At 39.6% G+C, this 27,101-nt stretch overlaps 1 protein-coding gene across 1 annotated transcript in view; it reads right to left on the bottom strand.

Moving 5' to 3' along the window:
• Positions 1 to 17,607: 17,607 nt before the first annotated feature.
• LOC118836261 (vomeronasal type-2 receptor 26-like) overlaps positions 17,608 to 27,101 on the bottom strand; it is a 38,966-nt gene continuing 29,472 nt past the window's right edge. Inside the window, exons 6-7 of the mRNA XM_036743594.1 lie at positions 25,323 to 25,449; positions 17,608 to 18,548 (exon numbers count right to left, since the gene is read on the bottom strand). Of these exons, the coding sequence (XP_036599489.1) occupies positions 17,608 to 18,548; positions 25,323 to 25,449 (1,068 nt within the window). The remainder of the gene's footprint in view (positions 18,549 to 25,322; positions 25,450 to 27,101) is intronic.

Here is a 27,101-nt window from a genome sequence, read left to right as displayed (position 1 = left end):
TTTCGTTTGTGTGCATGTGTGTTTGACAGCTGGTGTGCGTTTGTGTATCTGCCTTTGTGTATTTGCCAGCTTTTGCGAGAAGGTGTGTGTTGCTCTTTGTGTTTCGCTTTAGTTTGTGTGCGTGTGGATTGTGCATTTTGTGTGTGGTTGTGTGTCAGCTAGGATCAGTGGCTGATTCCTCCAGTGTGGGGATTCCAGCCACCCTGGGCAACGCCACGTGTGAGGTCCCAGGGGTCCAAGGCAAGGTCATCCAGACTTCAGTCCTGGCAGTGGAGCATGCTGCCCCACTCTGTGTGTGTGTATGTGTGTGATAGACGGACATGTGTCAGTCAGACAGCAAGCACCCATTAAGCATGACCAAGGCAGCCACGTGGATCAGTGGACCAAGCGCCAGACCGGGGTCCGGGACAGCAGAGCTCAGATCAGCCTCACACATTTCCTAGCTGTGTCCCTCACCTGCTGTTCTCCTCAGCTTCCTCATTTGTAAGATGGGGATGATGATGGTATCTACTTCCTGGGATAAAACAAGATAATATGTGTAAAACACTTTGTGAACATACTAGGGCTATATAAAGGTGAGGTATCCTTATCATTATCATTATTAGCCAGGCACTGTGCTAAGGGTTGAGAATATAGAAAAAGGTAAAAAAAGAAAACCCACAATCCCTGATCTTAATGGGGCAATCACATGGATTCTAATGGGGGAGACAACACACAATACCTACGTACATCTAAACTATATACATTGTAAAAGTAAAGGTAATTTTAGAAGGATGTGACTGAGTGGGTTTGGGATGGGATGGGAAGGATCAGAAAAGGCCTTCTGGAGAAGGTGAGATGAGACACTGTCCCATCCTTGCTTGACAATGGTTGAACCACTCGGGCAAAGGCTCTGGTTTTGGCTCAGTTTCCTCCTCCAGTCCTGAAGATATGTGACCATGGACAGCTCACTTAACCTCTCAGTTCAGTTCAGCAAACAGCCAAGTGCCTGCTGAGTTACTAGGTATTGGTGTTATGGGTAAAGTGGTAGACTAGAAATGGGAAAACTTGGATGCAGATGCAGCCTGAAGACCCCAGCTGTGGGATGCTGGGCAATCTCCTTCCCTTCTCTGGGCCTCAGTTTACTCAACAATGGGGGCTGGACTAAAATGCTTTTAAGCTGCCTTCCAGCTCCAAAGCCAAGGTTCTGTTTCCTGTGGTTTCATCCATGTAGGGAAATCCCTGGGCAAAAGAACAGCAGCTCATCCATTGGGCAGCTGACAGAGCACTAGAGGGTTCCTTGGCTTGCCCGCAGTTACGCAGCTAGGAGGGTCTCAGGTGGTATTTGAACTGAGGTCCTTCTGACTTCAGGACCTCTTGAGGAGCTTCCATCCTCTGAAGAGGTGGGGTGGGAGTATAACATGGACATATGTAAGTCTGTTGCTTCTGACTCCCTGACTGTGTGATCCTGGGCACAGCCAGTTTAGGGAGTAGTCAGTTTATGCAGTAAACATTAATTAAGCATTTACTGTGTGTTGGAGGGGTAGCTAGGTAAACAGAGTGCAGGGCCTAGAGTCAGGAATACTTATCCTCCTCAGTTCAAATCTGACATCAGACACTAGCTGTGTGACCCTGGGCAAGTCACTCGACCACTTATTTGCCTTAGCTTCCACATCTGTAGAATGAGCTGGAAAAGGAAATGGCAAATCATTCCAGTATCTCTGCCAAGAAAACCCCCAATGTGGTGATGAAGACATTTGACATTTTGCCAAAGCTGAGCATCATGCTCCGAGGCAAAACGTGGACTTTCAATAAAATAGATAGAGGACTTTCAAGCTTTCTCAGTGAAAAGACCAGAGCTGAATAGAAAATCTGACTTTCAAACACGTGAAATGTGTTTGAATACAGGCATATGACTCCATTATTGGGTCTGTTCACCTGATATTGACATCATTAATTCATTTACTAACGTTGTTAAATTCCTCAGGGGAAGGGACTGTTTGGGCTGCGGCTTTGACTCCCCGGCGCTCGCCTAATGCTCTGCACGTACAAGGTTATTAAGAAATCTTTTCTGAAATTGAGCTGAATCTACTCAATGAACATTTAATAAGCTTATAATGTGCACAACACATTGTGCTAGACACTTTTAACCATAAATAACAAGAAGTAAAAAGGAGATACGGAATATGTTATAAGGCTGCTTTTGGGTAAATTGGTGTCATGCCCTAAACATCAGGCCCTACAGCAATGATCACTCCAAATAGAGATAAGCAAAGAGAGAGGATATTGCTTAGGAGGAGAGAAGGTTAATATCATTTCATTGTGTCACTTTTGGCCACAGGGATCAAATATGAAAAACTGTTGATTTCAACACTGACAGGATGATTCATACCTGAGAAGCTACAAAGAACTTTCTTTTTTTTTTGAATTTTTTTTTGTTTAATATGTTTAGTTTTCAACATTGATTTTCACAAGAGTTTGAATTACAAATTTTCTCCCCATTTCTACCCTCCCCCACTCCAAGATGGCGTATATTCTGGTTGCCCTGTTCCCCAGTCAGCCCTCCCTTCTGTCACCCCACTCCCCTCCCCTTTTCCCTTCCTTTCTTGTAGGGCAAGATAAATTTCTACGCCCCATTGCCTGTGTATCTTATTTTCTAGTTGCATGCAAAAACTTTTTTTTTGTTCTTGAACATCTATTTTTAAAACTTTGAGTTCCAAATTCTCTCCCCTCTTCCCTTCCACCCACCCTCCCTAAGAAGGCAAGCAATTCAACATGGGCCACATGTGTATCATTATGTATAACCCTTCCACAATACTCATGTTGTGAAAGACTATATTTTACTTCTTCCTAACCTATCCCCCTTTATTGAATTTTCTCCCTTGACCCTGTCCCTTTTCGAAAGTGTTTGTTTTTGATTACCTCCTCCCCTGTCTGCCCTCCCTTCTATCATCCCCCCCCTTTTTTAAATCTTCTTCCTCCTTCTTTCCTGTGGGGTAAGATACCCAATTGAGTATGTATGGTATTCCCTCTTCAGGTCAAATCTGATGAGAGCAAGATTCACTCATTCCCCCTCACCTGCCTTCTCTTCTCTTCCTACAGATCTGCTTTTTCTTGCCACTTTTATGTGAGATAATTTATCCCATTCTAACTCTCCCTATCTCCCTCTCTCAATATGTTCCTCTCTCATCCCTTAATTTTATTTCTTTTATTTCTTTTAGATATCATCCTTTCATCTTCAACTCACCCTGTGCCCACTCTCTCTCTTGCTCTCTCTCTCTATACACATACATACACACTCACATACACATATATGTACATAAACATATACATACACAAATACATACATACACACATAGATATATACATATATATATATATATATATGCATATTCCCTTCAGCTACCCTAATACTGAGGTCTCATGAATCATACACATCATCTTTCCATGTAGGAATGTACACAAAAGAGTTCAACTTTAGTAAGTCCCTTGCAATTTCTTTTTCTTGTTCTTTTTCGTGATTACTTTTTCATGCTTCTCTTGATTCTTGTGTTTGAAAGTCAAATTTTCTATTCAGCTCTGGTCTTTTCACTGAGAAAGCTTGAAAGTCCTCTATTTTATTGAAAGTCCATATTTTGCCTTGGAGCACGATACTCAGTTTTTCTGGGTAGGTGATTCTTGGTTTTAATCCTAGCTCCATTGACCTCTGGAATATCGTATTCCAAGCCCTTTGATCTCTTAACGTAGAAGCTGCTAGATCTTGGGTTATTCTGATTGTGTTCCCACAATACTCAAATTGTTTCTTTCTGGCTGCTTGCAGTATTTTCTCCTTGACCTGGGAGCTCTGGAATTTGGCAACAATATTCCTAGGAGATTTCTTTTTGGGATCTATTTGAGGAGGCGATCTGTGGATTCTTTCAAGTTATATTTTGCCCTGTGGCTCTAGAATATCAGGGCAGTTCTCCTTGATAATTTCTTGAAAGATGATATCTAGGCTCTTTTTTTGATCATGGCTTTCAGGTAGTCCAATAATTTTTACATTATCTCTCCTGGATCTATTTTCCAAGTCAGTGGTTTTTCCAATGAGATATTTCACATTATCTTCCATTTTTTCATTCCTTTGGTTCTGTTTTATAATATCTTGACTTCTCATCAAGGCACTAGCTTCCACTTGCTCCAATCTAATTTTTAAGGTAGTATTTTCTTCAGTGGTCTTTTGGACCTCCTTTTCCATTTGGCTAATTCTGCCTTTTAAGGCATTTATCTCCTCATTGGCTTTTTGGAGCTCTTTTGCCATTTGAGTTAGTCTATTTTTTAAGGTGTTGTTTTCTTCAGTATATTTTTCAGTATTTTTTTGGGTCTCCTTTAGCAAGTCATTGACTTGTTTTTCATGGTTTTCTTGCATCCTTCTCATTTCTCTTCCTAAGTTTTCCTCTACTTCTCTAACTTGCTTTTCCAGATCCTTTTTGAGCTCTTCCATGGCCTGAGACCAGTTCATGTTTTTCTTGGAGGCTTTTGTTGTAGGCTCTTTGACTTTGTTGACTTCTTCTGGCTGTATGTTTTGGTCTTCTTTGTCACCAAAGAAAGATTCCAAAGTCTGAGACTGAATCTGGGTGCGTTTTCACTGCCTGGCCATGTTCGCAGCCAACTTACTTGACCCTTGAGTTTTTCGTTGGGATATGACTGCTTGTAGAGTAAAGAGTTCTATGTTCCAAGCTTGGGGGAATGCGCCAGGTCTGCTACACCAGCACTACTCCTTCCCCAAGAACCCCCAACCTGGACTGGACTTAGACCTTCAGCAGGCTCTTCACTCTTGCTCTGATCTGCCACTTAATTCCTCTCACCAGGTGGGCCTGGGGCCGGAAGCAACTGCAGCTGTACTTCTGTAGCTGCCCCACCTCCGCTGCCCCCAGGGTGGTGGCTGAACTGAAAACTCTATCCCCCTGTCCCCAGAAGCTTTTCCCACTAACCTTCTCCACTGTCTTTGGTGTTTGTGGGTTGAGAAGTCTGGTAACTGCTGCAGCTCACTGATTCAGGGCGCTAGGGCCCGCTCCGCCCGGCTCCTGGTCTGGTTGGTCCGCACGGCCCATGCTGGGCTCTGCTCTGCTCCCAGCTCTGTGCACGAAAGACCTCACCCAGCAACCATCCAGGCTGTCCTGTGCTGGAGCCCTGCTTCCCTCTGCTATTTTGTGGGTTCTGCAGTTCTAGAATTGGTTCAGAGCCATTTTTTATAGGTTTTTGGAGGGACTTGTTGGGGAGCTCATGCTAGTCCCTGCTTTCCAGCTGCCATCTTCTACAAAGAACTTTCTTCTGGAAATATTTGTCTACCCACTCTCCTGGCAGCCATCACCTGGGAACTAGGCTCACCCTGTGTTAAACTTATATGCACCTACAACTTTTTTGCTCTTTGTTTTTTCTTAACTAAATTAATGGCAAAGTCCTCATTCAAAGCAGCAGACTCCTGAACAGTAATCTGTTCTTCTGCCACCCGAGATTCCCCATCTTGCTGTGGCACAGAAAGATTCCCCTGCAAGCTAGCAAGTTTTCTTTCCATCTGAGTTTTTTCCTGTAACAGTTTGTCTCTGCTTTTGCATATAATACAGTAACCTGGTAGTAAAATCCAACCTATTCTACACACTGCTGCCAGTTCTCTCCCTGACTATTTAATTCCTTGTAAACATCTTTCCAAATATCTGTGTTCTCCCTTCTGTAGCCTCTGTTCCCAGCTTTCATAGTTCACAGCCTTTAGTCCATTCCTTTGCTGGGGAGGAATAAGGTAAATTCTCCCATGCTGGGATAGCCTTTTCTTCCTCTAAAGCCCTTCTGCCTCCAAACAGAGATTTTATACCTTGCAATCCTGGTTGTGAGGCCCAATGTATTGCCAAGGCAATATTCACAATGGTTGCTATTGTAATGAGTATGCTGGCATGGTTCAGAATCATAAAATATAACAGACTCTCCATATAGAAGACAGAAGAAACAAAACATTTATTCAGACACCAGAAAACCAAATCCCCAAACCACTAAGTCCAATTCATCCAAGCAGCAAAGAAGTTAATACATATTATCACAGCAGAGAGCAGCTCCATTCTAAAGCCATCTCCCCTCTCCCCACACCGTGCTAGGGCCTTCCCACAAATACACTCATAGCACAGCTAGCTTTCCTCATCTCTCCTTAGCTCTAACTTCTCTGACTGCTCTGTTCTCACTTCCTCTCAGTTCTACTAACTTCCTTCCTGCTCCACCCTTTCCTGTTCCACTCGTTCAGCAAGCTGCTCCCACCACATGTAACTTAGCCTTCCATGTGACTCAGGCAGGTCACTTGGGCCTAAAAATGGATGGGAAGGCCTTCAAATTAAGCGAAAAATACAAACCTATATTGAATTGCTTGCCTTCTCAATAAGGGTGGGTGAGAAGGGAGGAAGGGAGAGAATGAGTAACTCCAAGTTTTAAAAATATATGTTAAAAATTGTTTTTACATCCAACTGGGAAATGAGATATACAAGCAATGGGGTATAGAAAGCTATCATGCCCTACAGTAATATAGAAGAGAAGGAGATAAGAGAAGGGGGGGGGTGATAGAAGGAAGGGCAGATTGGGGGTGGGGGTAATCTGAATGCACACTGCCTTGGGGTGAGGGAGAGGGGAGAGATGGGGAGAAAACTTGGAACTCAAAATCTTGTGGAAGTGAATGTTGAAAACTAAAATAAATTAATTTAAAAAAAAGAAAAGAAAGATAAGAAATACTAAGCACCTACTTAATTGTGCCAGTGTCTCATCTGTGCTAAGCCCCCTTCAATATTATCTCACTTGATCCTGAAAGCACCCTTCAGAGTTAAGTGCTACTATTATCCCCACTTTAGAAATGAGGAAGCTGAAGTAGGCAGCTATCAAGAAACCAGTCCTGGTTCACCAGCTTCTAAGCAACTGAGACCCTGAATAGTATTCTCTATCTTCTTGTGAAGCACTGAAATCTCAGTGGAGTTTGTGGCTTCCCCTCAGACAGCCAGTAGCACTGACACACCCAAATTGGGTTAATGAAACCTTCTAAGTTCCAACCTCTGCTTCAGGAGAGTCTTCCCTTGATTCCCAATCTCACTCTCACATTAGAGTAAACAGAACTGGTTCAGATGCCCATACCCCCTTAGAGTATTGTCACAAACATACAGAAAAAACGCTGAAACAATGCTCCTTATGAAGACAGTAGTGTTCTGAGAAATAAGTTTTATTGAAGTCTTGTTTTTCTCCATTACCAGAATTACAATGAGTATTTCCCCAATCCCCTTCTTTTCCAGATATCCATCACAAATAAATTATATTTTCCAAGAGCATGAAAGGGGAAGAGAAAAGTCAGTCAAACTGGTGGGCCTATCAACACAATCTGCAAAGTGCCATTACCAAGAACCTTCCACTTCTGCAGACTCATAAGGTTGGGATATCTTCTCTTATCTCTTCGTTGGGGAGTGAATTTTCTGTATTAATTTGCCACAAAATTTGCCACATTCACTTTTCTTGGGCTTTTTGTTTGGAGTGGGAGAGAGATTCTTGGCATTTCCTTGACTTTTTCATGGTCTCAAAAACTGCCTCAGGAAGAGACAGGGCAGGACAATGTGGTGATGCTGGCTTCCCTAGTGTAATGGACTTCCCTTCCATTCAGCTCCTGACTAAAGAAAAGAAAAGGTAGAGAGAAAGAGGGAGTGAATATGAGGAAAGTCCTGCATACAAATGTCCAAACTGATCTCACTGTCATCTCTGCTGGTCACCAGCAGGCTCTAGATTCAGACTTTGCATTGACTGCCTGGAGTTTCCTAAAGACATTGGAAAATGGGAGTAGGTGTCCCCCAGCTCAACTCACAAGAGAAAAAGTCAGGAAAGGAACTGCAGCTGGGACACAGCTCTGGCTCCACCTATCCAGCAAAGTGAATCCCTCTTGTTCCATATTTGGTATTCAGGTTGGAGCTTGAGGCATAGAAGAGCATCTTCCAAATTGTCCAATTGTCCTGGGACAAACTGGGATGACATGATGAGTCCTCCATCAGAACTCACTTCATGTCCACTACTCTCTGGGTTACCTGGAACTGAAATGGTGATATCCTCATTGAAAATGGAGCCTGAAGACAGTGCTTAATGATCTTTCCATTGGCATCTTGGTTCACACTCTTTGTACACTTCTACCTCCTTCACTTTCACTTCTACAACTTTTCCACTTCTCTCTGCAGCTTTTCTGTGGATGAGTTCAAATTTAGCTTGCATGTTGGGAAGGTGGCAGTAGGAACTGGACATAACTTGTTTTTGGAATTTGACTATGAAGGAGAAAAAGTGGAGGATGGATCATGTGAGGGGAGTGTACATTCAAGCAATCTCAACAAGGGAACAAAATCATTTGGTAAAAATCATATTTTTAAAATGAAGAAATTGTCATAATCAACACTTTTAATTACAGCAAAAATTTTATCAATTTTCACCCTTCCTAAAAGATTCACTCTTCCCCTTCTTCCCTGAGATATTCCCAACATTTTGAGCCCTCCTCAAGGCTCTCTCAGCAGCCCTTCCTCAATACTCACGATAGCCATTGTTGTAGACATGATTGGCATGATCATTCTGTCTGTGATTGTCCCTGTAATAATGCCTACTGTCATTGGAAGTGCCACCATTACTGTCACTACTGCTGTTGTCATTACTCTCATCAGTCTGATAGGCAGGTGGCAAGGCAGGGCACAGGAGGGCATCTTCCAAGTCCTCAAAATGTTCAGGGATAAACTGGGGTGGCCAAGTTAGCAATGGAAGCCAAAGGAATCCTTCATCAGAATTCTGTTCACTTCTACTGTTCTCTAGATGACTTGCAACTGACATGGTTGCACCTGTGGAGAAAATTACATGGAAAATATTGTGGTGAAAAGGAAAGACAAATATTAATATCGAACTATGTTCTCTTTTATAAGCATTTACCAGGCCTTTGACCACTCTCTGTTGGATTCACTATCACCTTCCCCATAACAGCTAGCCTAAACATTTCCCTCCTTCTCCTCCAGCCTTTTTTTAGCATGTCCTCTCCCTATTTCCTCAGCTCAAGGCCATTACCTCCTTTTGAAGTGGATAGCATGAAAGCCCTTGGGTGAAGAGCCTTCTGCCTGTTTTCTTCCTCTCAAATCAATTCAATGTCTTCCCCCACCCCTGTCTCAAGAGTAAACCCTTCTCCCTGCTAAGACAAAGCCCTCTACAGGCATCCTGGATCCCAACTCTTCCCTCCTTCTTCAACAGATTTTTCCTTCTATCATCCATCCCCACTGCCTCTAATTGGTATCCTCTCCCAACCCACTGCCTCCTAAGCTCCTTTCTACAAACAGGCCTCTCAATTTCCCCATCCTTCAGAAATTCTCCAGGAGCCTAGCTCAGGAGCTCCCCCCCACCATTCCATGTGAATACCCTTTCTAGCTAGCCCAGATACTCCACACCTCATTAGCAGGGTATCCAGATAGGCCTACCGCTCTCTTGAATGGCCCTCGTCTCCTCTCATCATCCTGCTCACCTCTTGGCCTACTAACTGCCAGGTTCTAGGTTTTTGATGCTGAAAGGCTGTGAGAGAGTGAGGATATTGCATGCAGGAAATGTCCTATTCAGATAGAGGGTGCAACTGAAGTTTAGGCAGGCAAGGAATTGGATTGGGATAAGGGACCTAGGAGCATGTCCCAAGCACTGAGTCAAACCCAGTAACTACATTGACTTCAAGTCCCCTAAGCAGGCTATCTCTCCTCAGTTCCTCAAGCAGACTACATCTCCATTTTCATAGAAGTCAAAGGAAGAGGCATCTCCTCAGGAACAAACTTACGTTTGATGTCTTTCCTGGAGTACTACTCAGGGGCTTATAGAGCTCCAACTACAATCTCTGCTCTGAGCAGGAATCACTGAAAATGATGTGGTGCTGGCCTTTTATATGCTTTTTTTCCCCCAAGCATCTGTTGCCCTGTCCACTTTACATTGAGAGGTTGTGAATCCCCATCCTCAGAATGAGTGCCGCAGGAGAAAAATTCTTTTATTCCCTCCACCCCTTCTCCAAGATTTTCACCTAGGTGCTCTTTTCCCTTCCACCCCCTCCCCCCACTTAACTCCCAAGCACCATTGAATGCCTTTAGTCCTGAGACATTTCCTGAGAGCATCCAACTCTTCCTTCCTCAGAAACAATTAATCTTTATCCACTAATCTCAAGAATCTCCAAAACACTTACCAAGCTTCCAGGGCTTAGAGAATGGAGGACTCCTGCCCTCTTGCAGTAAAGGTAGCTTTCACACCAAGTGAAAGTTTTGACAGCAGCATCCCAATACATCTGGGGCATACATATAAGGCAGCTGCTTTATCTTTTCTTATCTTTGGACTAGGCAATGACCAGTTGCTAGATGGAGGGCATCAAATTACCCTCAGTCATCCCAGTTCCTCAAGCTCCTAAGTCTTATGGTCCATGAATTAGAGCCATGGTACCAAGAAACATGTTACTAGAGAGGAAAAGAGAAAGAAAGGGGCTTCCCTAGGCTCAGAGATAATTCTTGAGAGTTTTGCAAATGGAGCTAGCTGAGATTCTATAGGAGGCTACAGGATTCAGTTTAAGGGAGTGAATCCTCTTGAAGTCTAGCCAGCTAGAGCAGCAGCCAGACTGAATGGGACTGGGCATGAGGGCCTGCTTTATGATAGGGGCCATGACCCTGTCCAAGCAAAATACTCAAGCAACGGCTCCTAAGAGCCATGATCATTTCAAAGCCAAACACCCAGCAATGGCTTAGGTGCATCAGACTTCTCCCAGACAGAGTTATGTCTAGACTAAGAGCCAAAATTTTCCTGGTATTTTAAGCTTTGCTAAAGTCTCTCCAAATATCTGATTTCACTTGCATTTGACAACTACCTTTTCAGGTAGGTGTTATTATATCCCTTTTACAAGTGGAGAAAGAGGCTGGAGGAGGCTAAGTAACTCAAGTAATTTGCCCAGGTTTTCCCAACTACTAATTGCCTGAGGCAGCATTGAAACTCAGGTGTTCTTGATGCCAAAAGCAGCACTCTATCCCTAAGAGTCTTTGATTAGGTGGGCTCTCAGACCAGTAGCTGAACAGCAAAATCCTCAAGATGACAGATCCATTTGGGAGCTCACTTCTTCCCAGCTACTCTGATCAATTCAGTGATCCATGCCAAAAAGGACTCATGAAAAAAAATACTATCCACATCTACATGGAAAACTGATTAATTTTAAGAGCAAACTAAAACATAGATTCCACTTTTTATTTTTCTTCCTTTTCTTTGTCCAACATGACTAATCCGGAAATATGTGATACATGACTTCATGTTTATGAGTATCATATTTCTTGTTTTCTCAGTGGAAAAAAAGGAGAAGCAGGAGGTAAAGAGTACATTTGGAAATCTTCTCATGCCAAATCCTCACATTGAAGGATCATTCTGTGAAGGACATAAACCCCTTCAGCAAAACAATCTCTTGGCTTCATTTGCCTGACTAGCTTTGGTATCACAGTCCCTTGCTGCTTATGAATGGCATAAATATCTGCTAATACCTAACCTTAAGCAGAGGATGATGAGTCTGTCGTTCAATTCTGTTTGAACTCAGGCAAATTTGTAACTTGATCTAAGTCATAGCGTCTAATACTTTAGGAAACTCATTTTTCAACCCTCTCAATGTCATATACTTTATATTGCCCTTATTATACTATCCCAATCATGTCTTCATTAGTTTGATCAGACTGTATTTACATAGCCAAAAGGAAGCTAATCAAACATGAGAAAATATCAGGCAGAGATAAAGCACTGAATTTCTCTAAATTTTCTGGGTCATTCCCCATAAGGTCACTTTATTAATTCAAATCTAAGGTCAACATAAATGAAAGAGGCAGAAATTCTAATTCTTGAATCAGACAGGATTTCTAGTATCCATATTCTTGAATTCAGTTTAATTCAAGTCAATTGAACAAATATTGATCAATCACCTGTACCTCAGTGGAACCCTCTCTTGTTCGAGACTGGAGATACAGAGGGCAGAGCCAAAATGGTGGAGTGAAAGCAGGGACATCCCAGAGTGCTCTCACAAATTCTTTTAGATACCTCTAAAAAGTGCATCTGAACAAATTTGAGAGAGGTAGAATCCACTAGGAGACAGAGTGTGGCAGATTTTCAGCCCAGGAGAGTTCAGAATATCGAGAAGAAGGATCTGTTTCACTGGGCTGAGAGAGCACAGAGTGCTGAGTACCTGATCATAGCAGAGTGGGAGCAGGCCTAGCATCTGAATCACTAACAGCAGTGGTGAATACCAAGACTCTCAGGTACTGGACTGGAGCACAGGACTGGAGTCTGTTGGAGCTAGGTGAGACCGAAGTGAAGAGCTTGAGGGCAGAGGCAGCACCTACTCCTGGGGCTATCAGCCCACAGACTAAACGTTTTCAAGTCACCTTCTTCAACTTCCAGGAGCCATGATAATGGAGTAAACTGTAAGTGCTCTCAGCCTTCCCTTGTTGACCTTGAATAACCCAGAGAATACTGCCCTAGGAAAAACCCTGGAATAGTGGAGGCAAAAGTAGGGGCACAGCAGTCTTTTAGCTAGGGAAGTTAGGGACAAGGGACCCTCTTGCTGTGGCAGAAGGGGACCAGTGCAGGAAGGGACACATTCCAGAAAGCCTCACCTCAGCAGACCAGTGGGAGTTCCTGAGCAGGCAGGCGCCAAGACCAGGACTCCAGGTGTGCCTTCACACAGCCAGCAGAATTGGCAGATACCAGCACAGATGAAGGCTGAGGCCACCCGTGCTATAGCACAGCCCTAGGGAAAGAGGAGACTTCCAGTAGCCAAACCACCCCTCCCCCACACCTCATGCTGGGAAAACTCAGAAAGAGGAGAGATTAAGAAAACTAAGAGTTGGTTTTATGAATAAATTAATAAAATTGATGAACCTCAATTTGATTAAAAGGAAGAAGAAGAAAACCAAATTACCAGTATCAAAAATTAAAAGGGTAAATTCACCTCCAAAGAAGAGGAAATTAACACAATAATTAGGAATTATTAAGAATTATTTTGCCCAATTGTATGCCAATAAATTTTATAATTTTAGGGAAATAGATGAATATTTACAAAAATATAAATTGGCCAGATTAACAGAAGAGGAAGTATAATACTTAAATAACCCTATCTCAGAAAAAGAAATTGAACAAGCCATCAATCAATTCCCTAGGAAAAAATCTCCAGGACCAGATAGATTTACAAGTGAATTCTATCAAACATTTAACGAACAGTTGATTACTATTTATAGACTATTTGGGAAAAAGGGCAAAGAAGGAGTCCTACCAAATGCTTTTTAAGACACAAATATGGTACTGATACCTAAACCAGGAAGAGTCAAAACAGAGAAAGAAAATTATAGACCAATTTCCCTAATGAATATAGATGAAAAATTTCAAATAAAATATTTCCAAAAAGATTACAGCAACTTATCATGAAAATAATACATTATGACAGGTAGGATTTATTCCAGGAATGCAAGGCTAGTTGAATATTAGGAAAACTATCAACATAATTGATCATATCAATAACAAAACTACCAGAAATCATGTGATTATCACAATAGATGCAGAAAAAGCTTTTGACAAAATACAATACTCATTCCTATTAAAAACAGTAGAAAGCATAGGAATAGTTTTCCTTAAAATGATAAGTAGCATCTAACTTAAACCATCAGCAAGCATTATTTGTAATGAAGATAAGCTAGATTCATTTTCAATAAGATTGGAGGTGAAATAAGGATGTCCATTATCACCCCTATTATTCAATTTGCTAGTAGGAACGTTAGCTTTAGAAATAAGAGAAGAAAAAGAAATTGAAGGAATTAGAATAGGCAAGGAAGAAACTAAGTTATCACTGTTTACAGATGACATGATGAGATTCTGAGACATAAGGCATTTGAGCTAATGCTGGCAGGCATGGCCACTTTTCTCAAAAGATAATTCAGTAATTCTCAATTTGAACAGTACAAGAAAACATTTAAGGTGCTATGTAATAGTCACAGATCACAATAAAGCAATATTTTTTCTTACCGTATCCAATATCTATGTAGCTCCTAGAAATGATCCTGAAAGGTGGTGGGCATGACAAACCAGATTCTTACCTAACCTTGCTCCTAGACACAAGCTGGTAAAGATTGATATTTAAATAAGTTAATTTATTTATTTTTAGTTTTCAACATTCATTTCCATAAGTTTTAAATTTTCTCCCCCTCTCTGCCCTCTCCCTCCCAAAGATAGCATGCAATCCAATATAGGCTCTACATATACATTCCTATTAAACATATTTTCACATTAGTCATGTTGTATAGAAGAATTGGAATGAATGGGGGTAACCATGAGAAAGAAAAACACACAAAAAAACACAACAAAAAAGAAAATATTCGGCTTTGATCTGTGTTCAGCCTCCATATATCTTTTTCTGGATGTGGATGGCATTTTCCATCATGAGTCTTTTGGAATTCTTTTAGGTCCTTTCATTGCTGAGAAGAGCTAAGTCTATCAAAGTCAGTCATCATACACTGTGGCTGTTACTCTGTATAATCTTTTCCCGGTTCTGCTCACTTCACTCAGCATCAGTTCATATAAGTCTTTCCAGGTTTTTCTAAAGTCTGACTTCATCATTTCATATAGCACAATAGTATTCCCTTATATTTATATACCACAACTTGTTCAGCCATTCCCCAATTGATGGGCCATGACTAAAAGAGAGGCTATAAATATTTTTGTACATGTGAACCTGCTAAGATGTCTTTAGCTGTATCAAACTTTTCACTGTAGCTCCAGGTTGACCAGACCAGGAACCACAAGGAAAATAGTCTTACAGGTTTGTTTGTTTTTCTAGCTGCAACCCTTAGGAGTCTCTGACTACATTTTATTTATTTATTTACTTTTGATATTTTTATTTATTTTTGACAGAGCATCCCCTACCACCCATATTCAATCAGCTGCCAAATCTCATAGATTGTTCTTCCATAACATCTCTCACATCTTCCTGCATTCCTGTCCTCATACAGTCATGATCCCAGCTCAAAACCTTGATACCTCTCACTTAACCTACCGAAATTCTCTAAATTGATCCCCCTGATTCAAAGTCTCTCTTCTCTCCAAAATAGCCTACACATAGTTCCAAAGTGATTTTCCTAAAGCTTTGGTCTCACTATGTCACTCCTCTGTTCAGTAAACTTCAGTTGGTCTTCATTTGTTACCCATAGGGTCAAATACAAACTCCTTTGTTTAGCCCATAAAGTCTTTCACATGGGCTCCAATCTACTCTCTAACCTTACTAGATGCACCCCACCTCCCCCCTACTCTAGAACCGAGGTGTCAAACTCACAGGATCACCACGAAACTCTGAAATCAATTGAAAATGTGATTGGGAAACATTTAACAAAACAAATAAAAATATAATACACTGTAAATAATGTTCTTGCCTTGGAACAGTTTATGTTCTAATAGGGAAAGACCACAAATAAAAGAACTGGAAAGGACAGGAGGGCCAAGTTCTCAGGGGCAAGGTTTGGAGCCAGGGGATGGGAAGTAAGGTGGAGGATTGGTTCCAACTAAATAAAAGAAAAGCTCATCTATAAAGGAAATGCCTAGGGTCATTCCAGGACAGAATCCAACTTTCTGATGGAGAGTAGATTAGGATGATGGCTAAAGATATGAAGTAGTTTGATGGTGAGATTGTTTGGTGAAAGGTACAGGTGATCTAATAACTTACACCCTATAGCAGCCAAACTAGATAATACCCATTATGTGGGTATGCTGTCCTAGACTTAACCTTGAAGAAAGAAAAGGATTTTAAAAGGTAGGTATGTGGGTGGAGGAAATTGAAATGTTCAGAGGTAGGAGAGTACAGGATGAGATCAGGGAACAACTAGTCTATGAGAGAATTGTGTGTGCAAAGAGGGCTTGTCCCTCCTTCTCCATCTTCAGCCTCTACCTTAGTTGAGGACCACATCACCTCCCTATCCGGACTGTTACAATAACCTAATTAATTTGCCTGATTTTAGTCTTTCCTCTCTCCAATATATACCTCAAAGAAGCATCAAAATCATGTACCTAAGCTTCAGTGGCATTCTATTGCTTCTACATCAGCCATACCCCCATAAAACCATGTAAACTATGGTTAATCCTGTTTGTATAACTGACAGACCTCAAACCTGGTGGTGAATTAGAGAGTTATCTGCTCCGATCATGTGAAGACATCCGCCACTGGATGAGAACAATTTGTTCCAATGGCCTGGAAGGCAGCTGAAACAGGTGCTCTGGAGCACTTAGAGGTTGGTCAGACATCAAAGACACCATAGTCAACCTGGGCCATCACCAGTTGTCTTTGTTTTTGTCTTGCCACTGGACTTTGATGACTCTCAAAGAGAAAGTGAGGCTGATGACTTTGTGCAACTCTACCTCACTTTAAACCAAATCATGCATAAGTCAAGACATCAACTGTAAAGTCATTGGTCCTCTTCAGAAATGAAGGATGGGCAACATGACATTTGTAGGAACTCATCTATCCAAAATGGAATTCATCTTGCCTCAACAGCTTTTTCATTCATCTAATTTTTCCATTTCTGTTAATGGCGTTACCATCCTACCAGCTGCTGGAACTCCTGAGTCCTTATTTCCCTGTAGCTCACCTGAGATATATAATCTATTGCTGAGTTGTTTTCCTTGAGAGTTCTTCTTGCCCTTGTCCATAACTTCTCCAATCAATTCTTTTCACAATAGCCTGAATGATCTTCCTAATGAACCACTGTTCATTAGTAGGCTTTCCCTTCCTCTACTAAAAATAATCAATGACTTTACATAACCTATTGAATACTACATTAAATTCTATGCTGATGTGTAATGCCCTATGCAATATGGTTCCAATGTGGCTTCCAGGTTTATTTCACATAATTCCCCTTCATATACTCTCCATTCCAGCCAAACTGTACTAATTCTATTTTTACTTTTCTCACTATGCCATTTCCTTTCACTATATCTTTGCTCATTTGATAGCCCCTGGCTAGTACTGGTGTATGATTAAGTCCCTTACTTTAACACAACTCATGTGCCAAATACTTCATGAAACCTTGTCTCAACTACTCTTAAGGCAAGAATGATTTGTCCCTCTAATTCTTCATTGTAAACTTGACTTTCATCTTGAACAATCCTTGGAATTTTCCACTCTTATTTATATATTAGTTAAATGTGTACATTTCCCCCTTGGTTATTGTTTAAATTTTCCGAGGATAGGTTCTTTGTTGTGTCACTGTTTGTGCTCTTAGCATTTATGACGCTGCATGACACATATCAGGTATTTTCATGTTTGAGTATTGAATTGTACAAAGTGAATTCCCATAGACATGTAAGAAGAATTAGCAAGGTTGAAGTGCAAATGTAGTGTGAAGAATAAGTGATATTTTAGAATAAAGTGTCACATAGACTATTATAATAATCCAGAAAAGATGATGTAGTTGAGAAAAACAATAGCTATTAAAGGTTGGCATCTTTAGTGGAGAACCTAGTAAAGATTCAGATATCACCAATTATAGACTTCTCAAAGTGATTCAAAATTTTTTTCAAACATCCCTCATATTGTCAGATGTGCCTCCCAGTTAAAATTTCAGAATGACTCCTAGAATTTGCTTTCTGCTTTAGATACTCCAAGGTGTTCCTCTCTGGTCTCAGAAGGATCACATAGCACTTGGGAAGAAAGATGCAGCCTAATAACCCAGCACTGGATGCCAAAATACAGAAGATCTCCACAATCATCATAGCCTTTCCTTTGGGGTTCTGATAGGCAGGGATGAAAGACAGCCACACACTGCAGAAGATCAGCATGCTGAATGTGATAAACTTGGCTTCATTGAAGGTGTGAGGAAGGTTTCTGGCCAAAAAAGCTACTATGAAACTCCCCAGGGCCAAGAAGCCCATGTAACCCAAAACACTGTAAAAGGCAATGACAGAACCTATTTTGCATACAATGATTATATGACCAGGCTCTGAGTGTAAGTCTAGTCCTGGAAAAGGTGGAGAGGTTGCCAGCCAGATGCCACAGAGAGCCACTTGGATCATACAGCAGATGAAGACAAAAAAATTAAAAACTCTGGGTTGTACCCACCTTTTCATCTTGCTTCCTGGTCTTGTGGCTTTGAAGGCCAGAACCACAGTGATGGTTTTGGCCAGAATAGAAGAAACAGCCACAGTGAACACAATTCCAAATACCATTTGTTGTAGGAGGCAGGTTGCTGATGTTGGATGGCCAATGAAGAGCATGGGGCAGAGGAAACACAAGGTAAGAGATATGAGGAGTGTGTAACTGAGAGTCCTGTTATTGGCTTTGACTATGGGAGTGTCTTGAAACTTCACAAACATCACTAGAATCAGAACTGTTAGGAGAGAAAATGCAAGAGCTATAGAAGTCAAAGTCAGTCCCAAGGACTCTTTGAAAGTGAGGAAGGCCACAGTCTTTGGGAGGCAGTTATCTCTCTCTTTATTTGGATACTTAGCATCTGGACATTTCATGCAATGGTCCACATCTGAAAGAAATAAAGAGTATCTCAATATCTTATACTTAATAATTGCATCTTAGCCCCAGATCAATGAAATCATTACATCACATCAAATTAATTCTACTTCCTATAGAACCCTTCTGAAATAGTGGGATATAGTGCCACCAGTATGCAACACAATGAAAGAGTACATTTCCACATTGCCCAAATCAATTAAGATTTGATGGACATGTCATATTCACTCTCAAACTATACATCCTTTCAGATTGAAATAGAGCTATTTTAAGGTATTCTCATGACCATATATGAATAGAAAACATCCTACCATGCCTCTTTTCAATATCTTTTGTTTCAGAGTAGGAGTATTTGGAATAGCAAATGTTAATAGATTACTAGAGAAGTAAAATCATTTCTTACATTACACCCTTCCCCACCAATGCCCCTCTTGATGGAGTTTAACAAATTAATGACTTACACAGCAACAGTGGTATGTTTAGATGATGTCTTAAGAAAGTAGTTGACAATGAGTCCAATATTATTCAAGTATTCTAGCTGATAACTCAGACACCATTAACTGATTATGATAAATTTCAACATTTTTCTCATCATACACTAGCAGATGATAATGTTGGATCTAATCTGGCATATCTGAATTCAGAGTATATGCTTAATATTTTAGGTAAAAATGATTCCTTTTGCTAGAGGCTTTAAATACACAAGAATCATCGCTATTGCTTGGGATATGTAGTAAAAAACTTCCTATGGTTTTGAAAAGTTATACCTTATTAAAATGATCAGAATATAAGACATGACCAAGTGAAGTAGAATTTGTAATCGTTACCACATACTTATGTAAGGAAATCCAGGGGAAAAGTGAGAAACATAATTTAGAAGACTTGGATAGGAAGAAAGAAGACTTGGAAATGGAGAGAGAAGCACAACTGATAATCTAGTAAGGCTATAGAACAGAAAACCTGGACTGGGAAATTAGAGGTTTTGGGAAGGCCTATCATGACCAAATTCAAAGCAGTGCAGTCTCAGAGAAAGAATGTATCTGAGAGGCTATTTATGCCAAATTGTATTGGAACAAAAATCCCCTCCAAAAAGTAACGATTGAATGTCCAGCCTTTGATTGAAGAGCAATGAGAGACAACATAAAACTTCTTAAGACAATGGAAGAGTTTGTTTACTCCTTGAGCATATCTTTAAACATATTAATCTTCCATTCATTGTTCCTAGTTCTCTTTGTGGGCAAATAGAGATCTAACCCATCTTCCTGTGGACAACCCTGGAACTATCTGAGGAAAGTTATAATGTTCTTCTAGACAAAACCACCCCCTTTAACGCATCATTTTTTCTTTTTTATTATTTATTTATTTAATATTTTCAGTTTTCAGCATTGATTTTCACAAGAGTTTGAATTACAAATTTTCTCCCCATTTCTACCCTCCCTCCCACTCCAAGATGGTATATATTCTGATCACCCCATTCCCCAGTCAGCTATCCCTTCTGTCACACCACTCCCCGCCCATCCCCTTTTCCCTTACTTTTTTGTAGGGTAAGATAGATTTCTATGCCCCATTGCCTGTATATCTTATTTCCTAGTTACGTGCAAAAACCTTTTTTGAACATCTGCTTTGAAAACTTTGAGTTCCAAATTCTCTCCCCTCTTCCCTCCCCACCCATCCTCCCTAAGAAGGCAAGCAATTCAACATAGGTTACATGTGCATCATTATGCAAAACCCTTCCACAATACTCATGTTGTGAAAGACTAACTATATTTTGCTCCTTCCTATCCTATCCTCCTTTATTCAATTTTCTCTCTTGACCCTGGCCCTTATTGAAAGTGTTTGCTTTTGATTACCTCCTCCCCCTATCTGCCCTCCCTTCTATAATCCCCCCTTTTTATCTCCTTCCTCCTTTCCTGTGGGGTAAGATACCCAATTGAGTGTGTGTTGTTCCCTTCTCAGGTCAAATCCGATGAGAGCAAGATTCACTCATTCCCCCTCACCTGCCCCCTCTTCCCTTCCTACAGAACTACTTTTTCTTGCCAATTTTATGTGAGATAATTTACCCCATTCTATCTCTCCCTTTCTCCCTCTCTCAATATGTTCCTCTCTCATCCCTTAATTTGATTTTATTTTTTTAGATATCATCCCTTCATATTCAACTCACCCTGTGCCCTCTGTGTATATATATATATATATATATATATATATATATATATATATATATATATATGTATGTATGTATGTGTGTGTATGTATGTATATTCTCTTCAGCTACCCTAATACTGAGGTCCCTGTAGGAATGTAAACAAAACAGTTCAACTTTAGTCAGTCCCTTATGATTTCTCTTTCTTGTTTACTTTTCAATGCTTCTCTTGATTCTTGTGTTTGAAAGTCAAATTTTCTACAGAAACCAACCATGTACCACCAGCTTGGCAGCTGTCTGAGCTGTGGATGTGAGGCAAATTCTATGAGAACAGTGGTAGAAATTTCCAAGAGAGGAGAACCCAGAATTTATCGGTTGGATGTTGTGCTTCCATGAGATATACAGAGAATAGAGAGAGACTAGATAATTATGGGGAATCAAGAAAAACAGAATGGAGGTCCAGAGTGAACAGAAAGAGAGGATAGATAGTGAAGAAAGAGAAAGAACTTCTCCCAGGAAAGGTGTAAAAATGAACAAGACAAGTTGAAGGGAGAAAAGAAAAGGCAAATCTATTTGAGAGGACAAAAAGGGAAAATAAATAATCAGATAAAACAGAAAATCAAAGAAACCAACAAGAAAAATCGCAAAATGAAAGGGCTAAAAAATGAATATTCCAAAAATAAAAGGCTACAGACAGTTATAATAAAGGGAACCATAGATAACAAACCAATAACAGAATAAACTTATATGCTCAAAATGCCTTAGCATCCACATTCATAAAGGAAACATTAACTGAACTGCAAGAAGACACTCACAGTAGCATAATGATGACAGGAGTTTCAATATCCTTGCCTTAGTTTTGAATACATCTAACAGAAAGATAAACCAAAAGGAAAATATTAAAGTGAACAAATTGATGCTGGGCTAATTAGAACAAAAAGACTTGTGGCATCTTCAAAATGGGACTGCAAAAGAATATACACACATATACATATGTAAGTACACACACATACATATATATGTAAATACACACATAGATACATGCATATTTTATATACACATATGTGTGTGTATCTATGTATGCATGTATGTATGTACATGTGTACAAAATTTCCCAGGACCACCTGGAACTTTTACAAAAATTGACCATATATTAGGACATAGAGATATTGCAGGCAAGTGGAAAAAGGAAGAAATAGTACATTCTTTATGGACAATAATATAATAAAAACAATTATTAGTTCAGGTAGCACAACAAAAGACATCAACCCAAATAGAAACTTAACTCCTAAATAATGAGTGGGTCAAAGAACAAATCATAGAAATGATAAATAAGTATGTGAAAGAAAACCAAAACGATGAAAAAAATCCCGGAATTTCTTAGATGCAGCTAAAGTAGTCCTCACAGGAAAATTATATCTCTACAAACACACATTATGAAAATAGAAAAGAAAAGAGGATTAATGAGCTGCATAAGCATTTTTAAAAATAGAGGAGAAATAGGTAATTAGAAATAAAAAACCCATAGAAATGAATACCATTAAAAAGCTAGTTCTCTGAAAAGATTAGTTAAACTGATAAATTCCCCAGCTAATCTGATTTAAAAGAGAATGTAGAAAACCAAAACAATAAAATAGCAAATCAGCAAGGTGCAATCACAAGACCGGAAGAAATATGAAGAATAATCAGAGCATATTACTGTGTACAGTTATATGCAAACAAAGCTAAGAACAAAAAAGAGGAATACCCTCAAACATATAAAATACCCAAACTATCAGAAGATTAGATAGAGATCTTAAATAATTCAATCTCTAAAAAGAAAATAGATCTAAGTACAACAGAATTGCCAAAGAAAAATACTTTTGATCTTGATAGATGCACAGAAGAATTCTATCAAACTTTTAAGTAACACAATTCTCATACTTCACAAATTATTCTCAAAAATCGAGAAAGAACACTACCAAAATCTTTTTTATGGGACATATATAGTCCTGATACCAAAGCCAGGGAAAGACAAGACACAGAAGGCAAATGAAAAGTCAATATCATCATGATTATTGATTCAAATATTTTAAAGAAAATACTGTGATTAATTCAAGAAATCATTCATTATTAACAAGATTTATACCAAGGATGCAATGATCATTCAACATTAGGAAAACAATCAACATAATTAATCATGTTTAAAAATCAAAACATCAAAAGCCACACAGTCATTTCAATAGTTGCTGATAAATGCTTCAGCAAAATACAGCACTCACACTAAACAAAAAACAATCATACAAAGTGTAGGCATACTTATTTTAATATCATAAAAATCACCGATCTAAAAGCAGAAGCAAGTATCATGTGCAATGAGGATTCACTAGACTCTTCTCCAATGAATACAAAGAGTTAAACAGAGATGCCCACTCTCTCCACTATTATTTGTTATAATCCTGGAAATACTAATAATAACAATAAGACAAAAATAAAGCAATTAAAGACAAAGATAGGGAAAGAAGAGATAAAACTGGTCCTATTTGTCAATGATATTTTGTACTTGGAAAATCTGAGGGAGTCAGTAAAGATGTTTATACAATTAATAACTTCATGAGAGTTGTAGGTTACAAAATAAACCCACAAAACCAACAGCATTTCCACATAATATTAACAAAACACAAGAGGCAACAATAGAAAGGGAAATCCCATTTCAAATAACAGCAAAATTCGTAAAATATATGGGTATTCATCTACCAAAGCACACAAAAGACTCATGTAAGTTCAACTGAACAGTGCTCTTAAATGAAATAAAGAACAATTAAGGAGCTGGAAGAATTATTCAGTGGTCATAGCTAGGCATTGCTAGCATAATAAAAATGATGATGCTACTGAGTTAACTTAGACTTTTAATGCTATGCCAATCAAATTGCCAAAAAATATTTTGCAGAACTTGATAAAAAAATTCATTTAGAAAATTTTTAAAAATCCAAAATACAAGGTTAATTATGAAAATAAACAGGAGAAATATGTAAGTGGTCTTTCAGACTTCAAACTATATTATAAAGCAGCAGTCATGAAATCATCTGTATTGATTAAGAAATAGAGAACCAAATCAATGGACTGGACCAGTCAAGGGAGAATCATAAAAAACTGGAACTCAATAATCCAGTGTACAATAAAGTAGAAAATATAAATTACCTAGAAAAAAACTAATTTGATAAAAACTTCTGGGAAAACTGGAAGGTAATCTGGCAGAAATTAGGCTTAGATCAACACCTTATCCTATATTCCACAATTCTTGATGGATGTGGGACCTTAATATTAAAGATCATACTATAGAGAAATTAGAAGAGCAACAGATCATATATTTCTCACATCTGTGCGTAGGAAACATATTCTTAGCCACCCAAGAGATAGAGACAATTATAAAAAGATAAAATTAATAACCTTTATTACATTAAACTAAAAACCTGTATAGACAATATTTATGCACTTAGCATGACAAAGGAAGTGGTTGGATGGGGAAAAAGTCTTTGGGGGAATACGCTTGGGGGAATAACTCTATGGACTCAATTGAAAAGATAAAAGAGGACACTTGGAACCCACTCCTTAATGGAGAAGGGAAGGATATAGGTGTTATACATTACAGGTTTTCAGATTTTTCAATGTGTCCATCTCTTGTGCTTATTTTTTCCACTTAAAAGTAGCATTTGTTATATGGGATGACACTCTAGGAGGGGAAGGGATTCTGGGGATGCTATGGTGATGTAAAAACATGTGGAAGAAGGCAACAGAAATTTTATTTAAAGAAGAAAGGCCTGAAAATCCATTTCCAAATGCTTTAGAAAATTTCTACCTTAAGAGGAATTGAAGAAATTATATCCTTGAGCAACTTATAGAAAACAAATTTTTCTTTCTCTTTATATCATTTACTACTTCACATCTCCCAAAATTATTAATATATTTCAAAATCCTCTCAATATCCTTGGATCTTCCATCATGTGGCACTCCTTTAACTAGGAGTCTTCTGTGTGGATCTGATTGCATTTCTAGGCATCAGTGCTTTAGGGATGTAATATACATATTATGCATACTTAAAGTGAATTTAATAAATCTCTCTCTATATATATGTATGTATGTTTGTATGTATTAATACTTATTGAAACAAATGAAAATTAGCCAAAAATTCGATATGATTTAAAAAAGAAACAAGCAGAAAATCAATTAATTTCAGATTAAAACAAAAATAAAACAAAAAAACCCCAATAATTGTTCCCAATTGATCCCTACAAAGCTAAAGGATCCTTGACAGAGAGTGAAAGGGGGAGAACCTTTCTGGTGTGTCCCATGAAAAGGCAACCACATTTTCCCTAGACTAGCACCCATCATGAAACACAGCTGCTCCCCTCCTCCTAAGGTTTGCAAACTCTGTGGGCTCATTCTTCACAGTTGATCAGTACTTTGGGTTGTTTTTTTTTTAATTTGATTTTCCCCATTGACTCCCCCTAAGTTAGGTATGAGAAGTAGGCCTCATAGAGTAATGTTTCTATGAGTTGCATGTAAGTATAAGAACTTTACACTGTTCTTGACCAAAGGCTGTTCCTCTGTTCTTATGAAGGAGAGTTATCTGGGATTTGGGGAGGAGAATTATTTTAAAACACTTACCTTTCTGATTAGAAATTTCCTCCTCTGGGCACTGCACACAGTCAAAACAGCAGGCAGGCTTCCCTTCACAAGATAGCTTCCTGAATCCAGAACCACAGCTCTCATTACACACGGACTCTGGAACAGTCTGAGCAGTAAGCAAAGTAAATGACATGAGGGATGTGATTTGTAAGTACAAGAGGGAATATTCATTGTTCTATCAAAGTAAATGATGTTGCTTGGTACTGGCTAAGAAAATATCTGCAGAAGAGCTTAAGCAATTATATATTATTTACATGTTCAGAAAAATCAGTGCTATATAGACCAGATGGTGGTAATGGAGTATCTATTGGTAAGTTCACTTACCTTGGCAGTATATATTCCAGGGATGTATGTACACACACACACACACACATACACACACATATACATACAAACACACACAGACACATACACATACACACACACAAACACACACACATCATCTTTTATATCCAAAGCATCCAATTAAGGTTATACTTATATATAACATAATCATACTATATTGTCATAAAAAATACATGTGCAACTTTATACATCATATGTAATAAATCATATTATATAGTTTATCATATATGTCCTGCACTAAGTGAATACTTTTGCACATAACAAGTGGTTTTAAAGTCTTTTAAAATACCTCTATGTTTGTTTTTTTTCTTTGTTATTCTTATGCTTGCTGTGAATGAAAAGCAGTTAAATTAAAAGAGAAAGTCTTGGGGGGCGGGGCAGAGCCAAGATGGCACTATGAAAGGAAGGAACTACTGGTGCTCTCACAAATTCTGTCAGATACATCTAAAAAGTGAATCTGAGCAGATTTTACAGAGTTAGAAGCCACTAGTACACTGAGTGGGGCAGGAGCACCAGCCCACACTGACAGGGAACTGGTAGAGTGCTGGGTGAGCCAAACATGGGAACAAGAGCAGGCCCAGAGTGGAAGTACTGGCTACAGCAGCAATCCAGCCCTAGGCCTCTCAGTCTGGGACAGGAGTCTATTGGAACTAACCAGAGACACCAGCACAGAGCCAGTGGCCATGGGAGCAGCTACCCTGGAGGCCTCCAGTCCACACATAGTCTAAAGGTTTGAAAATTGCCTCCTTGAACTTCTGGAAGCCATAATGGCCAGGGAAATCGGTCCTCCCTCCCTCCCTCACCCAGACAATACTACCTCAGGAGAAACAGAGGAGATAGAAGTGGGGCTTCAGTAGCCACATAGTGAGAAAACTTGGGGAGAGCGCCTTTCTTGTGGTGGTGGAAGGAAACTAGTGCAGAAAGAGAGGTGTGCCAGCAGGCCTCACCTCAGCAGAACAACAAGAGTAACTGAGTCCCAGGTGTGGGGGGGTGGAGCTAACAAACATCAACACCAAGACCCCAGATGTGCCTTTGCACAGCCAGGAGAAGTGGCAGACACCAGCACGGACAACAGCTGAGACTACCCATGCAGTAGAGCACTCCTGGGGAAGAGGAGACTTCCAGCAGCCAGATCACCTCTCCCCACCACCTCATGAAACCAGAGGCCATAGCACACAAAGCAAGTGAGCAGCAGGACAGATCCCAACACAAGAAACTTGAGACAGAGCCTCCTGAGCCACAGAAGCAGAGATCCACTTTAGAAACAAAGAGGAAAAAAATACCATGAAAAAGCACACTAAAAAGCCAAAGACCATTGAATCATATTATGGAGACAGGGAAGATCAAAATACCAACTCAGAAGATGACAGCATGGAAACTATACCCACATTTGAAATCTCTAAAGGGAAAGTG

This window comes from Trichosurus vulpecula, chromosome 2, assembly GCF_011100635.1.
Source record: "Trichosurus vulpecula isolate mTriVul1 chromosome 2, mTriVul1.pri, whole genome shotgun sequence".
Taxonomy (NCBI): Eukaryota; Metazoa; Chordata; class Mammalia; order Diprotodontia; family Phalangeridae; genus Trichosurus; species Trichosurus vulpecula.
This window is presented reverse-complemented; position numbering and strand designations above follow the sequence as displayed.